This window comes from Sus scrofa, chromosome 7 (genome assembly GCF_054392235.1).
Source record: "Sus scrofa isolate SSC_HxYL_T2T_F1_AM1 chromosome 7, Sscrofa_HxYL_maternal_Yorkshire_Landrace_v2.0, whole genome shotgun sequence".
Classification (NCBI taxonomy): Eukaryota; Metazoa; Chordata; class Mammalia; order Artiodactyla; family Suidae; genus Sus; species Sus scrofa.
This window is the reverse complement of record NC_139389.1, coordinates 79228973-79242841: the sequence shown is the minus strand read 5'-3', so window position 1 is coordinate 79242841 and position 13869 is coordinate 79228973. Positions and strand designations below refer to the sequence as shown.

Below are 13869 nucleotides of genomic sequence, written 5' to 3'. Positions count from 1 at the left end.
GTACCTCAGGCACTTGTGATTTAGGAAAATCAAAAGACCCGTTGGGATCGAAGGACTGGTGAGAAAGAGCCCTGGCCTCCAATCTCCTTGTTTGCGGCCGGGAGGGGTGTGTGGACTGGGAAGAATTCAGGGAAAGCCCTCGCGGTAAAGCAACTGGCGACAGTGGGATCCGGGCAGTGCTTTCTCCAGGAACGCCCTAGAAAAGCATTGGAATGTGGGGTTCTAGCATTAGCTGTCGCTTTATGACACCCGAATTCAGGCTGCTCCGGACGAATTTTGGTCGAAAGTCGATTATCTTCTCTCCAGATACAAATATTCCCTGTGATCTGCTTCCCCAACGCGCTCTAGCGCTTTGCTGGGAGACGACCGCGCTGCCGGAGACTGGGCGCTTCTGTCAATTGCACAGAGCAATTACTAAGAAAATATTGTGACGACGTTGTAGGGCGCAAGGGGATGTGAGAGGCGGGGGAGGGGGAAGTTAGTTTGGAGAGCAATTTGCAAAGGAATATTAACTTTGATTCCCGAGGTCATCTCCGGAAAAGGGGTTGGCGTTGGGTGAGCTGCAGAGCTCTGCCTCTAGGTGGCGGACGTTGGTACCCAACAACCGTTAGGCGGTGCTGACTCCAAACACAGGATTAAGCTTCTTGCTGGTTAAAAATAATAATAGTAATAATATAGAGGTGTGGGGCTGTTTTTTTCCCCTTTTGGGTATTTATTTATTGCAGGGAAAAGTCATTGATTTTTCTAAGCAAACTGTGTTTCTCCTTCACTTGGTGGAAAATAAAAACTGTTTGAATAAATAAGTTATTTCTGAACATTTTGTTGTCAAAGTGTTAAATGTTCCCGTCATTTTTATTCAAACACTAACATGATTACAGCCAATTATATATTCACCAGTGTTCTTTATTTTAGAGTAATTGTACTTGTCACTAATAAAACAGAGGCATAATGGATCGCTACTGTTCTGGATTTTCAAGCAATTTTGTGTAATTTGATTGAATTATACATCTTATCTGCTACTTTTTTATTTTTATATTTGGGGATCCTATTTTCTTGAAAATTGCAGCTCTATGCTTGTTTTGTTGTTTCTCCAGTAACGTACACTTCGGTAACACTGATAAATAGAAAGAGTCCCTTTGAAATGTCGAAAATCAGCTGTTTCTTTCCCAGCCCCCTCCCTGCACTTCAGTTCCGGGAAGACCTGAACTCTGTGCTGCCAGGTAGTCTGAGCCAGTGGGTGTGCTTACCCCAAAAATCCAAAGCCAAGACAAACTCTCTCTTCACCCCAAAGGCAGACGCCTCCCAGCCTTGAGTCTTTGGGGTTTTGTCTCTTTCCTGTAATGATACTGTTGGGTGTCTGGGGCTTCAAACATGCCAAGACAAGCCGACCATAAGCTCAGTTTGTGTGCAATAAGTATCAAGGGGAAGAGTATATACAGCACAGTGGAAAGATAAACTGTATATATTACTGCAATTACACAACCCCCAAAAGTCCTACCTACCCAACCATCTCCCAGCAATTACAACAATTATCTATCTACTAGCCTAAGTTCTTTTTAGTTTCAGATACACAGAAGAGAACTGGGATCATAGTTTATCCCTTTTTATTTTAAGGGTAATTTCAATTAAAGGATGCGAGGGGAAAAAAAGACACACCTATCTGAACAAATAAAAAAAAGTGACAGCAGACAGACGAGACAAAACGTAGGATTTTAAAGGACCATCTCCGCTACTGAAAGAACTGAGAATATGCAATTCTTTCCCCACCAAATCCCTCCAGTGCCTAGAACTCAAACGCCCCACTAGGAGCTGCAGCTGCGAGATGGAGCCAAAGGCTCTGACAAGTGGCTGTGTATGACTCAATATTTATCAATAACAACAGCAACAACAACAAAATCAAGTGAAACCAAGGCTGGGGATTTTGAACTGCTTCTAAAGCCCTGGCGTGGATACGCACGTGGGCGAAATAAAGTCGCTGGAGATGAGTTGGTTCTATTTGTCTGCCCTGGGGAGCAATCCTGGGGCAAAATCCACTGTTAATTGATCCCTACCAGCCACACTATCAGCAGAAATGTTTGATGGAACAAAGACTGGGGAGTGTGCTAAAGATGCTAAAAATGCTCTTAAGTATTTTTTCAAGCAAATCGCGGTGTGTAATCAATAATATTGCATATCTATAAATAGCGAAAGGGAATCACTTTTAATCAATGGGGGAAATAATGTTTCACGCGTGATTCCAGACTTCTTTAAAATCTAGTGTCTCCCACCCTTCGATTGCTTTGTGGTCCGGTCTTGGAACTTCTTTCGAAAAACCTGCGGGCTCCGTTTTTGGAGCCAGGAGCAGATACTTAGCCCAGTTAGGGGCCGTTCTTTCGTCTTCTGGGGTGTTTCCTCTAAGGCCGAAGGGTAGGCTGCCTATTAGGCAGCGATCCTAGCTCGAGTGCTGCCCGCGGGCGACCGCCGAGACTTGAGTGGGACAGCTCCGGAGCGAGCCCCGAGCCTCTCAGCTCCGAGGCAGCGCGCAGCTGTCGCCTGCCAGCCTCACAGGCTGCTATCCTAAGAGCCGGGCTTTCTCAGCGTTTCCATTTCCTTGTGGCCTCTTCTATCTTATCTAACTAGTTCACGCTCCAAAAGAAAAGAAAAGGGTGAGGGGGGGAAAAAAGGAAAGAAAGAGAAGTTCGTCACCGCGGTGATTCATAGTTCACACGCTTAGGAGCCAAACTTGCCGACTGCTCGGTCTTCTTGAACAATTACTTTCTCTCCTGCGTGCCTTAGGACAGGCCCAGAAGGAAGATACTAAAATGGGTAAATAAAAACTTATCTAGGATTGTCTTTAAAATAAAAGTGATCCTCCCCTCCACCACCACCACTACCTTTGTTGTAGATTCTGAAATGGAAGAGTCGGGTTGTTCTGTTTGCACATCATAACGGTAACTTGTTCCTGACGCCATCCTGCATCTAGCTTTTACCCTGGCCGCTCCTTTCCTCTCAGCCTTCCGCTCCTTCCCTAGGGCAGGAGGGAAATAGGCATATAACTGCTCTCCCCCACTAGATCCCACACTCCTTACATGTAATTGAATATTCGAATTAACTTCATCTGCACGCACCCCAGTCTTTTAACTCTGAGTTGTGCTTTATATAAATAAGTTTAAAGCCTTTTACTAGGCTCAATTTTTTTCCGCGTTCACTGTGGCAGATGACCTCTTAGCCCAAAAATATTGATCTGTATGCGTGCTTCCGGCGTGATGTGCAAACACAAGGTATCTGGGCTGAAAAGATAACTAAGGGGGTAAATCAGGAAATGAAACCTAAAAGCAAGTCTTCTGGCAGGATTGCGCTTGGCAGGCGCGGGCGACAAAGGAGCGCAGGGCAAGTGCGCGGGTGCGAGTGGGGAGGAGCGGCACGCAGGCCCTGGAGCCAGGATTCCTAGACGCTCCTCGCCGGTAACCGTCGCAGCTACAGCCTCCGGGGGTTAGCAAGGGAGGGAGAAGATCAGGACCTTCTGCGAAATGTTGCTCCAACGCCTTTTCCTCTGCTTCGAGTTGGAGGGGGTGGGGAAGACCTACGGAACGGCAGTTCGAGAGTGAAAAGGCAGGTGGGTATGAGATAGACGCGAAGTAAAAACAGACTCATTAGTTTGTCCACCTGGGTTTTTAGAAAGGAAGCAGATGTGTTTCATTAGTAAATAGTTTTCTTTCATATGACTTTCCTCTGCGAAAGGGGACTTTGGGATGGAGGGGATCTCTGCATGCCTCCTGGCCTGCTCACCCCAACGCGGGCAGTTTTTTCTCTTATCATTCCTCCACAGACCATCAGTGGACAAGAGCATTGTCTGAAACATACTCATCAATCTTCTATATGGTCTTTGGGCTATTCAGTGCTCTTCGCATACTTTTAACTATTGAGAGGGTGACTATTGAGTGCTGACTGCCTTAATAATTGCAGCTCAGCCGCATCGTTTCATTTTTCCTCACAAGACTTGAGTTTGGGGGACCTTTTAGAAGGTGCTTCAGAATAGAGGACACTTGATATCCCAAATTCTCTGGATAGTGATGTTAACATTTTCCAAAGTAGATTATTCAGGGTTCTATAGGAAATTAAATTGAAGCTCCAACTAATTAAAGAGAACAGCAATGGGTTAGGTAGGAGCTCTGCATTTTGAGGCCTGTAAGTTTTTCTTTCAGGCTGATATATATTTAAGAAGTCATTTTTTTCCCACCTTCCATGTCCCCCGATGGAAATTCCAATGTAGAATTATCTTCTGTACTGACTTTTGCCAACTCTCACTTCCTCCCTTTTTAGATAGACTCAAGGGTTAAAGCTAAAGACCTGAGCACTAGCCTCCGTCATTCCCATTTACCATCACCCTTCCAAGTCTTTGTCTTTCTCTTCAGCATTTCCTGACCCCTCTAAAGGATGGGCTTCGCCATTTCCTAGGGCAACTAGAAGAAAAAAGAATTGGCCTTTTGGCCCGGTTGCCAGAAGAGTGTAGGACAATTGAATCAGGACAAAAAATGAAACAGGCCTCCCCTCACACTAAGGACTCAACTCCCTCTGCAAACTGTCCATCCTCAGAGGTACCAAGCATGCTGGCAAATAACAGGAAACAAGTAAATGGCTAGTGGGCATTTTATATTTGCAAGAGATGTACAGAGTATTTGAGAGGTTGTTTGGTGAGATATTTTAAAGATCCTTCCACCCTGGAATGGTAATATTTCCTCATGAATTTCTCCACACCTGGCTTTCTGTGGGATTATATTGGGAAGAAGATTCTCCCAAATGTATTTGGTTGCAGCTCTCAGCAGGATTTCTTTGGATGAGTATGTTCTTATCTTCAGAGAGCTTGGAACCTCTGGTAGGGTCACAGTCCCAGGGTCTCTATCCAGGCTTTCTTTTCCTTCCTCTTCTTCTTTTTTTTAACTTTGGACTTTATCACTTCGAAAATGTTCCCTAGCTTATACAAGTTAAACATTTCGACTCTCAAATACGAGGCTCTCCCATGGATTTTTTTTCTCAAGGTTCTCAAGCAAAATTGCCGGTGCCACAATGTTATGATGGAAGGATGCTGAAATGACAGGCCTAGTAGACGCTTGTCTTAATCATCGGCTTCTTAATTTAGTTTTAGTGCAGTGTGTGTGTGTGCATGTGTGTGTGTGTGTGTGTGCATGCGTGCGCGTGCCCGGGTGCACATGGGCTTGCCCCCAGGGATGTTGAGGATGCGCGCACACTAAGAGCAGCAGCTTGACAACCTGCAGCTCCCTAATGAGTGACGAGGCAGTGCTGCTGCAGAAAAGTAACACTTCCCTGGTGTGAAGACCTCTTACTGAGAAGTTTAGTTCACTACTGTTCTCGCAAGCCTAATCGTATAACCTGTAACCAAAACCCACAGAACAGGGATACAACACGCTAAAGAGTAACTTATAATCACTAAATGTTAGCACCATTACCTGCTGTTAGGAAGGGATTAGGGATGAGTTGGCTTGAATGAGGGCAGACCTCGCTTGTCACAGGATCCCTGGACATACCTGGATGCCTCTGCATGGGTTCCTCCTGCTCCCAAATGTCACAGGGTCAGGGACTCCCCATGCATCTGCAGGAAGAGAGCTTTATCCAGAGTTTGGTGCTGGGCACTGCTCCAAGGACATCCTATCCAGGGTGCCAAGAGCAGGGTGCATTTTAGGCAAAAATGGCTTGCCCTCCTTTAACCAGCAGGTAATAAGGGAAAAAAAGAAGGCACAGACAAAAAGGTAGACTAAATGTAACATCAGAAATAGAAAAACTAAACATGCTCCTCCCTGAAATTGGCTGTGAAGTCTTGACTATTAATTGAAATAGAGACAGAATAATGTAATTTATTTCCTAAGCAATTCTTAGTTACAACCACTCACTCTTTACAAGGCTTGTCTTCTAGGGAGGTGGGGGGGGATGCAGAGGAAGGCAGATGAGAAGTTTACAACTATGTGCCAGAAAATTATATTTGCTCTGACTTAAGCTTTGATTTGTCAACAGTTACATTTATAGATCTATGAGATCAAGATTAAGCTGCTGATGAGAAAATATTAAAATGATAGAGAATTTTTTTCAGATTTGAGACCACTGGATGCCCTCTTTCTTCTAAAGGTAATTACAGAGACTGAATGAAATGGAAATACAGAGTTAGGGCTTCACGTGTTTAGGAGACAGGCCTGAGGTAGATGTGGGCAGTCCTTCAAATCCAATTTGCACCCAAATTGGCCAGTAGGATATACAAAGCTCCATCCAGAGACTTTCAACTTGCACAATACTCTGTCCAAGACCCCCTCCCCCTCCATTTCATTTCATCTAGTAGCTTTTCTAAAAAGAAGCCATTGCTGAGACAAATGTGGGCTGCTGAGTAAACAGTGCATGTTTTGTTGAACAAGTCCATATATGTGTGTGTATACACATATACGTCACTCTATCTCACCATAAAACCTAATTAAAATTAATAAAAGGAATTTGAATTCACTTCCCCAAAATTGCAAGTAACCTTTGTCATTAGGGAGATCTTTAATATGATAATATTAATCTATAATTTATTTATTCCTACACAAATACCCTATTTTAAGACTTGCATCCATGAAATCCTTAAAATAATATAACACATTTTTAATTTGCATGCAAAACATTTTCCCAGTCAATATAAGCCCCTAGCCTATAAAATGAGCTCTCATTAGTAGACCCTAGTTTTTGCTATTTGAAAGTAAACAGAAGACAAACTTATTTCACCTGCTAAAATTTTATGCAGGATTACTAAACAATGAACACTCAGCTTTGACCTAAGAAACACCTTAAAACATTAAAAATTCATCAGTCAGTGCTGGTGTTGTATTCAAGGAATGCTCCTCCAGTTTGCTGCTGAGCTTGGATTTGAATAAAATGTCCAATGTTAACAAACAATACCCACGTTTGGCACTTTGTGTATTAAATTGATCAAACAGATTTTAGGAGGCACAATGCACAATTTGTACAGACCTGATTGAGTTAATATAATATCAGCAAATTTTACATCGAAATGATTCTGTTTCTTTTCTTTGTGTTTAAAACCAGCACAGATTACAAATTTTAATGATCTGAAAATGTTTGGTATACAAAATCATGCTTATTTCAGTATTAGCAAAAACACAAGAAATTTTTCAACACAAACACCCAGCTGTGTCTATTTTAAAAGCAGTTCAATGACAGCTTGCACTTATGAGCATGCAATCAGCTAATTTCGCTTTTTTTTTCTTCTGTGTTAATCAACACTTTCCTTCCTGCATATCAGAGTACAAATAGTATAGTTACTCCACATCAGTAAATGTTTACGTAACCTGTCCTTTCCCAAGAATCCGGTTACACCGAATCATTTCACGCTAGACCGACTACGAAAACGTACCGGGCCGTCCACCTCAGAGGGAGCCCTTGTGTGCCATTATAAGTGGTGCTGAGAAGGGGGGCTGTGGGGGGGAGAAATGGGGAGGAGTAGGTGGAGGAATGGAGCGAGGGAGAGGAATAGAGGGAGAAGAGGGGTGGGGAGAGAGAGGAGGGAGAAGGGGGGAAGAGGGGAGGAGGAAAGAAGGCGAGATGAGGAAAAGTAGAAATAACAGGCCTGGGGAGGGGAGAAGAGTGGGAGGAGGAAAAGTGAGCAGAGAGGAAGGCCCACAGATCTCACCAGCCTGGTCGCAAAACCCATTAGCTCACCAGGCTCTGTAAGAAATCCCTAGCTTAGAAGTCAAAGTTTGGAGCCATGTCACCATCAATGATGATAGCTGGAACCCATGAATTTCCCAAACGTAAATAGTTTGTTTTAAAGTAAGGAATTATGTTGAAAAAGGGGGTGGTGGTGGTAATACATACAGTGAAAGAATAGTTGAGATTAGTCCAATGTTCAAAGCTCCTTTATATATATATCACTAGAATTTTCTGTCTATTCCGTGTTTATCCTCTCTCTGAATGTCAAAGTGGGGTGCAGTGGGGAGAATGAAATAACTCCATGTTAATACTCCCTGAATATTCATTATTTGCATTCTTTATACTAGAACTGAACTTTAACATCATACCTAGGCACCACTTTTTCTTCAATACCAAATGTGTCAGAGTTTGGTATTGAAATAATTTGAGTTTGTCAAAGTGAAGAAATGTTTACATTTTATGATTTACCTTACTGAGAGAAAAGGTGCTTTTCATTTATGCTTCTCTTCCACCTCCCTCTTCTCTCAGGCTACATTCTCGGTCAAATGTGGTGTGTTTCATGCCCATGTGGGATGAAACAGCCTTTGATCAGTGTGCTCCGCACCAAATTCCAATCCCTGGGAAATGCTGGGCCTTAGCCCTGCCCCTGGCCACGGGATTCCTTTAAAGCCCCCGAATCACAACCTCCCCACTCACTTCAATCCTCAACCGAACCTTCCCAGACCTAAAGCCCCAGAAGCTGGAATTGTGGGATCCGCGCTCCCAAGGCGCTTAGGTGTCTTCCAGCCATGGGAAAGGGTTGGCTGCAGCATGCGGTTATTTCAGGGTTAAGGCCCCTACAAATTAAAAGGATTTGAGATAGGGAAAGAAAAAGAAAAGAGGGAGTGAAAATAGGAAGGCTTAAAAAAAAAAAAAAAAAAAAACCGGAAAGAAATAGACGCCCACCCTTATTTTCCCTCCATTGTCAACAAGCAAATTGTGACCAGGGTGATCGCTCTCGGCTACTCGCTTCCAATTCGGATTAGAAGCTGAGCAGACGCTGGAGCGGCTTGAGAAAACGGCGCCGAGTCACCCAGAACGCGAGAGACGGTCTGGAGCCGGAGAGAAGGGGAAGAGACACACATATAGAGCATGTGTTACCTGATTTATTTCGAGACTGTTTGGTATTGTTTTCTCTCTGAGCACCCCTCATTTCGGAAGGCCATCATAGGAGCCCACCACTGAACCGCCCTCGCCCGCCGCCGCAGCGCCAGGAGCCCGAGGCCGGGCTACCCCGCGGCGCCCGAGCTCCGAGCTCGCCGACCGCCGGAGCCGCAGGAACCGAGTAAGTAACCCCTGCTTGGCCCCGTTCTCGGCAGCCCACTTCCTCCTCCTCATCCCCCCGTTCCTAAACCTCACCCGGACCCTCCTCCCCCAAGGTATAGGACACCTCCTCCCCCCCCCCCCATGCCAGAGGTGGGCCTTCCCTCCCCAACCCTCCAAAGCCTCGCTGGAGTGCTACCACGAGGGACACAATTTTCCTACCGGCACAGAAATGCCGGACCCAGGCCTGCAAGGCCGACTGGGGAAAGTAGTGCCTCGCCTCTTTCTCCTCCATTTCCTGCCCTCTCTCTGCATCCTCTCTCTGCACTCCCACTCCTCTCTCCACCGCCGCCACCGCTTTTAAAAATAAAATCGGATACAAACTTTAATCAATAAGAACAAATATTGACGCTCAAACGAAAACGACCCTATATAGGGAGAAGTGGGCCGGAAATGTGAGATATTTGCCCTAAAAGGGGAATATCAGTTCAGCAGACCCCCGGGCTGGAAGAGGTGGAGGGGGCGCAGAGAAGGGCCGGGGCGCAGAGAAGGGCCGCGGCGCAGCGTGCTCCCGCTGGCGTATCCCTACGCGGTTCCGCGCGGCCGCGAGGCCCAGGCCCGTGGAGAGGGGGAGGAGAGCGCCCGAGGGGGCGGGAGCCGGCGGGCGGGGCGGGGCGGGGCGGGGGTGGGTGGGCCCGGACCCGCCGATTGGTCGATGGCAGGAGAGACGCTCCCGCACGCCGCCGGCTCTGATTGGCCCAGCGGTAGGAAAGGTTAAACCAAAAATTTTTTTACAGCCCTAGTGTGCGCCTGTAGCTTGGAAAATTAATTGTGGCTATAGCCGCCTCGATCGCTGTCTTCCCAGCCTCGCTGCGGCCGCTCCGGGACGCGCCCGCCCGCCGCCCGGCTCTCCCCCCCTTTGGGCTGCTGCTGCTGCTGCTGTGACTGCTGCTGCGAGAGGAGGAGGAGGAGGAAGCAGCAGGGGGGGGGAGCGGGGGGTGGGGGGGAGACCAAGAAGTAGAGTTGGGAGCGAGGGAGCTTCACCCCCGGGGCGGTGGTTGTTTCTTTTTTTCTCTTTCTTTCTTTTTTTCTTTTCCTTTTTTTTTTTTTTCTTCTAATTCCTGAGGGGTGGTTGCTGCTTTTGCTACATGACTTGCCAGCGCCGGAGCCTGCGGTCCAACTGCGCTGCTGCCGAAGCGCTCAGTGCCGCCGCCGCCGCCCGCGCCGCCCGCGCCCCGCTCGGCACCCACCGGTCGCCGCCTCCCGCCGCGCCTCTGCCCGGCTCCCGCGCCGCCGCCGCCGTTTCCCCCCGACGACTGGGTGATGCTGGACATGGGAGATAGGAAAGAGGTGAAAATGATCCCCAAGTCCTCGTTCAGCATCAACAGCCTGGTGCCAGAGGCGGTCCAGAACGACAACCACCACCCGAGCCACGGCCACCACAACAGCCACCATCCCCAGCACCACCACCACCACCACCACCACCACCATCACCCGCCGCCTCCCGCCCCGCAACCGCCGCCGCCACCGCAGCAGCAGCCGCCTCCACCGCCGCCCCAGGCACCGCAGCCCCCTCAGGCGCGGGGCGCCCCGGCCACCGACGACGACAAGGGCCCCCAGCAGCTGCTGCTCCCACCGCCGCCGCCGCCCCCGGCCGCCGCCCTGGACGGAGCCAAAGCGGACGGGCTGGGCGGCAAGGGCGAGCCCGGCGGCGGGCCCGGAGAGCTGGCGCCCGTCGGGCCGGACGAGAAAGAGAAGGGCGCCGGCGCCGGGGGGGAGGAGAAGAAGGGGGCGGGCGAGGGCGGCAAGGACGGGGAGGGGGGCAAGGAGGGCGAGAAGAAGAACGGCAAGTATGAGAAGCCGCCGTTCAGCTACAACGCGCTCATCATGATGGCCATCCGGCAGAGCCCCGAGAAGCGGCTCACGCTCAATGGCATCTACGAGTTTATCATGAAGAACTTCCCCTACTACCGCGAGAACAAGCAGGGCTGGCAGAACTCCATTCGCCACAATCTGTCCCTCAACAAGTGTTTCGTGAAGGTACCGCGCCACTACGACGACCCAGGCAAGGGCAACTACTGGATGCTGGACCCGTCGAGCGACGATGTGTTCATAGGCGGCACCACGGGCAAGCTACGGCGCCGCTCCACAACGTCGCGGGCCAAGCTGGCCTTCAAGCGCGGGGCGCGCCTCACCTCCACCGGCCTCACCTTCATGGACCGCGCCGGCTCCCTCTACTGGCCCATGTCGCCCTTCCTGTCCCTGCACCACCCCCGCGCCAGCAGCACTTTGAGTTATAATGGCACCACGTCGGCCTACCCCAGCCACCCCATGCCCTACAGCTCCGTGTTGACTCAGAACTCGCTGGGCAACAACCACTCCTTCTCCACCGCCAACGGCCTGAGCGTGGACCGGCTGGTCAATGGGGAGATTCCTTATGCCACGCACCACCTCACAGCCGCGGCGCTCGCCGCCTCGGTGCCCTGCGGCCTGTCGGTGCCCTGCTCCGGGACCTACTCCCTCAACCCCTGCTCGGTCAACCTGCTCGCGGGCCAGACCAGTTACTTTTTCCCCCATGTCCCACACCCGTCAATGACTTCGCAGAGCAGCACATCCATGAGCGCCCGGGCCGCGTCCTCCTCCACGTCTCCGCAGGCCCCCTCGACCCTGCCCTGTGAGTCTTTAAGACCCTCTTTGCCAAGTTTCACGACGGGACTGTCCGGGGGACTGTCTGATTATTTCACACATCAAAATCAGGGGTCTTCTTCCAACCCTTTAATACATTAACATCCCTGGGACCAGACTGTAAGTGAACATTTTACACACATTTGCATTGTAAATGATAATTAAAAAATAAGTCCAGGTATTTTTTATTAAGCCCCCCCTTTCTGTACGTTTGTTCAGTCTTTAGGGTTGTTTATTATTCTAACAAGGTGTGGAGTGTCAGCGAGGTGCAATGTGGGGAGAATACATTGTAGAATATAAGGTTTGGAAGTCAAAATTATAGTAGAATGTGTATCTAAATAGTGACTGCTTTGTCATTTCATTCAAACCTGACAAGTCTATCTTTAAGAGCCACCAGATTTCCATGTGTGCAGTATTATAAATTATCATGGATCTGTATGGTGGATGGAGACCTTGACAACAACCTAAATTATGGGGAGAGTTTTAAAATGTTGAACTGTAATTTGTATTTAAGAAGCATTCGTAGTAAAGGTGCCCAAGAAATTATTTTGGCCATTTATTGTTTTGTCCTTTTCTTTTAAAAAGCTGTTTTTTTTTGTTGTTGTTGTTGTTTACTTTTAGACCAAAGATTGGGTTCTAGAAAATGCACTTGGTATACTAAGTATTTAAAAAAAAAAAAAGTTGTTTCAGTTGGCAGCACTGCCCATTCAAATGAATCGAATCAGAAGGGGACAAAATTAATGATTGCCTTCAGTTTGTGTTGTGTATATTTTGATGTATGTGGTCACTAACAGGTCACTTTTATTTTTTCTAAATGTAGTGAAATGTTAATACCTATTGTACTTATAGGTAAACCTTGCAAATATGTAACTTGTGTTGCGCAAATGCCGCATAAATTTGAGTGATTGTTAATGTTGTCTTAAAATTTCTTGATTGTGATACTGTGGTCATATGCCCGTGTTTGTCACTTACAAAAATGTTTACTATGAACACACAGAAATAAAAAAATAGGCTAAATTCATATATATCTTGATACTTTTGTCTCTTTTATTAAGTAGAGCTAATTTTTAAAAGACCATTAAAGTTCTAGGAAATTCAAAGGCTTTTTCAGCCAAATAAAATTGATACTGCTCCTTTCATTTGAACTAAGAGTTTTAAAATGAAAACAGTATTTTTTCCATTGTGAAGTCAAATTTTACAAGGAGCAGATTATTTGGTAAATGCTAGCTTTAAACAAAGTATAGGCTTTTCAGCTGATATCTTTAAGTTTCTGTAGTATACAGCAAAAAGAGATTATTTAATTTTATGTGCATAGCTATTTACCTTGTGTTTATTTTCAAATCAGTTGATAGAATGCTTTTTTATATATTTTGTTTCAGGTATTTGTTTATAGCACTTGGCATATTATAAATAAATAAATGTATATCGTTAGATAGAAGTGATATAATGCACACATATGTAATATATATAGACACCCAGAGCCCTTCAGTTCAGGTACAATTTGCGCTATGAATGCTGCAAATATTTTTGTTTAAATATTTGTATTTATACTTTCTAAGTCAGCATTTATTTTTGTGGTTGTTTACCCACAATGAAAGAGTTCTAATAAAGATGTGCTGAAGTTGCAATATAGATTTTGCTGAAGTGATCACCTGTTGTAATGGCTTGCAGATTAATGTTTATATTTTAAATTTTATCAATTTAAAATTCTAGATGTTCAGAAGAAGTAAAATGCCTCTCTCTCCTTTTCATTCATTTTTACATCATAGAGGTATTTATTTGAGTCCCTTTTGAATGTCTGTATAATTTCATCTAGAGATTTGTCCTTTTGCTTACAATCATAATTTTGTTTTAACTTGAAATATACATATACATGCATACTATGCATATATAAATCTGAAACAAAATGGAAACATTTCTGAATTGTTTCAGCAGTCGGATTGCTATGACTTCAGAAAATAATTAGAAAACCTAACTAAAAGGTTTAGTAACTAATTGGATCCTGTGGTGAGTCCGTGGAGGACAAGTTGTTCATTTGTTACAATTGTATAGTCTGAAATGTGTTCTGCAGTAATGCAATAAGCTGGCTACTTCTTACAATGGGCCCAATGAAAAATAATCTGTCCTCAAGATGTTATCGGCAAACACTTAGAGAGTTGGTCAGGAAAAAAAAAAAAAAAAAAAGCCTAG

The 13869-nt window shown here is 46.3% G+C and overlaps 1 protein-coding gene and 2 long non-coding RNA genes across 4 annotated transcripts in view; 2 read left to right on the top strand and 1 right to left on the bottom strand.

Annotated features, from left to right (window-relative positions):
- LOC102165728 (uncharacterized) overlaps positions 1–13869 on the bottom strand; it is a 582163-nt gene that overhangs the window by 564188 nt on the left and 4106 nt on the right. Inside the window, exon 1 of one of the 2 annotated variants that reach the window (XR_014810750.1) lies at positions 8833–9029. The exons of the other annotated variant lie outside the window; for it this stretch is intronic. This is a non-coding gene — a long non-coding RNA (uncharacterized LOC102165728). Of the gene's footprint in view, positions 1–8832; positions 9030–13869 lie in introns of those variants that run through there. 2 annotated transcript variants of the gene reach the window in all.
- On the top strand, positions 2463–8626 carry LOC146401686 (uncharacterized). Its single transcript, XR_014810766.1, has 2 exons — positions 2463–2805; positions 3331–8626. It is a non-coding gene; the product is annotated as an uncharacterized LOC146401686 (long non-coding RNA).
- Positions 9814–13307, top strand: FOXG1 (forkhead box G1). Its single transcript, XM_021099188.2, has one exon. It carries the CDS (start codon positions 10318–10320, stop codon positions 11779–11781), a length of 1464 nt encoding a protein of 487 aa, XP_020954847.2. The 5' UTR covers positions 9814–10317; the 3' UTR covers positions 11782–13307.

What these genes read in the sequence shown, in the direction of transcription:
- FOXG1 (XM_021099188.2), top strand. Translation starts at nt 10,318, where the DNA reads ATGCTGGACATGGGAGATAGGAAAGAGGTGAAAATGATCCCCAAGTCC.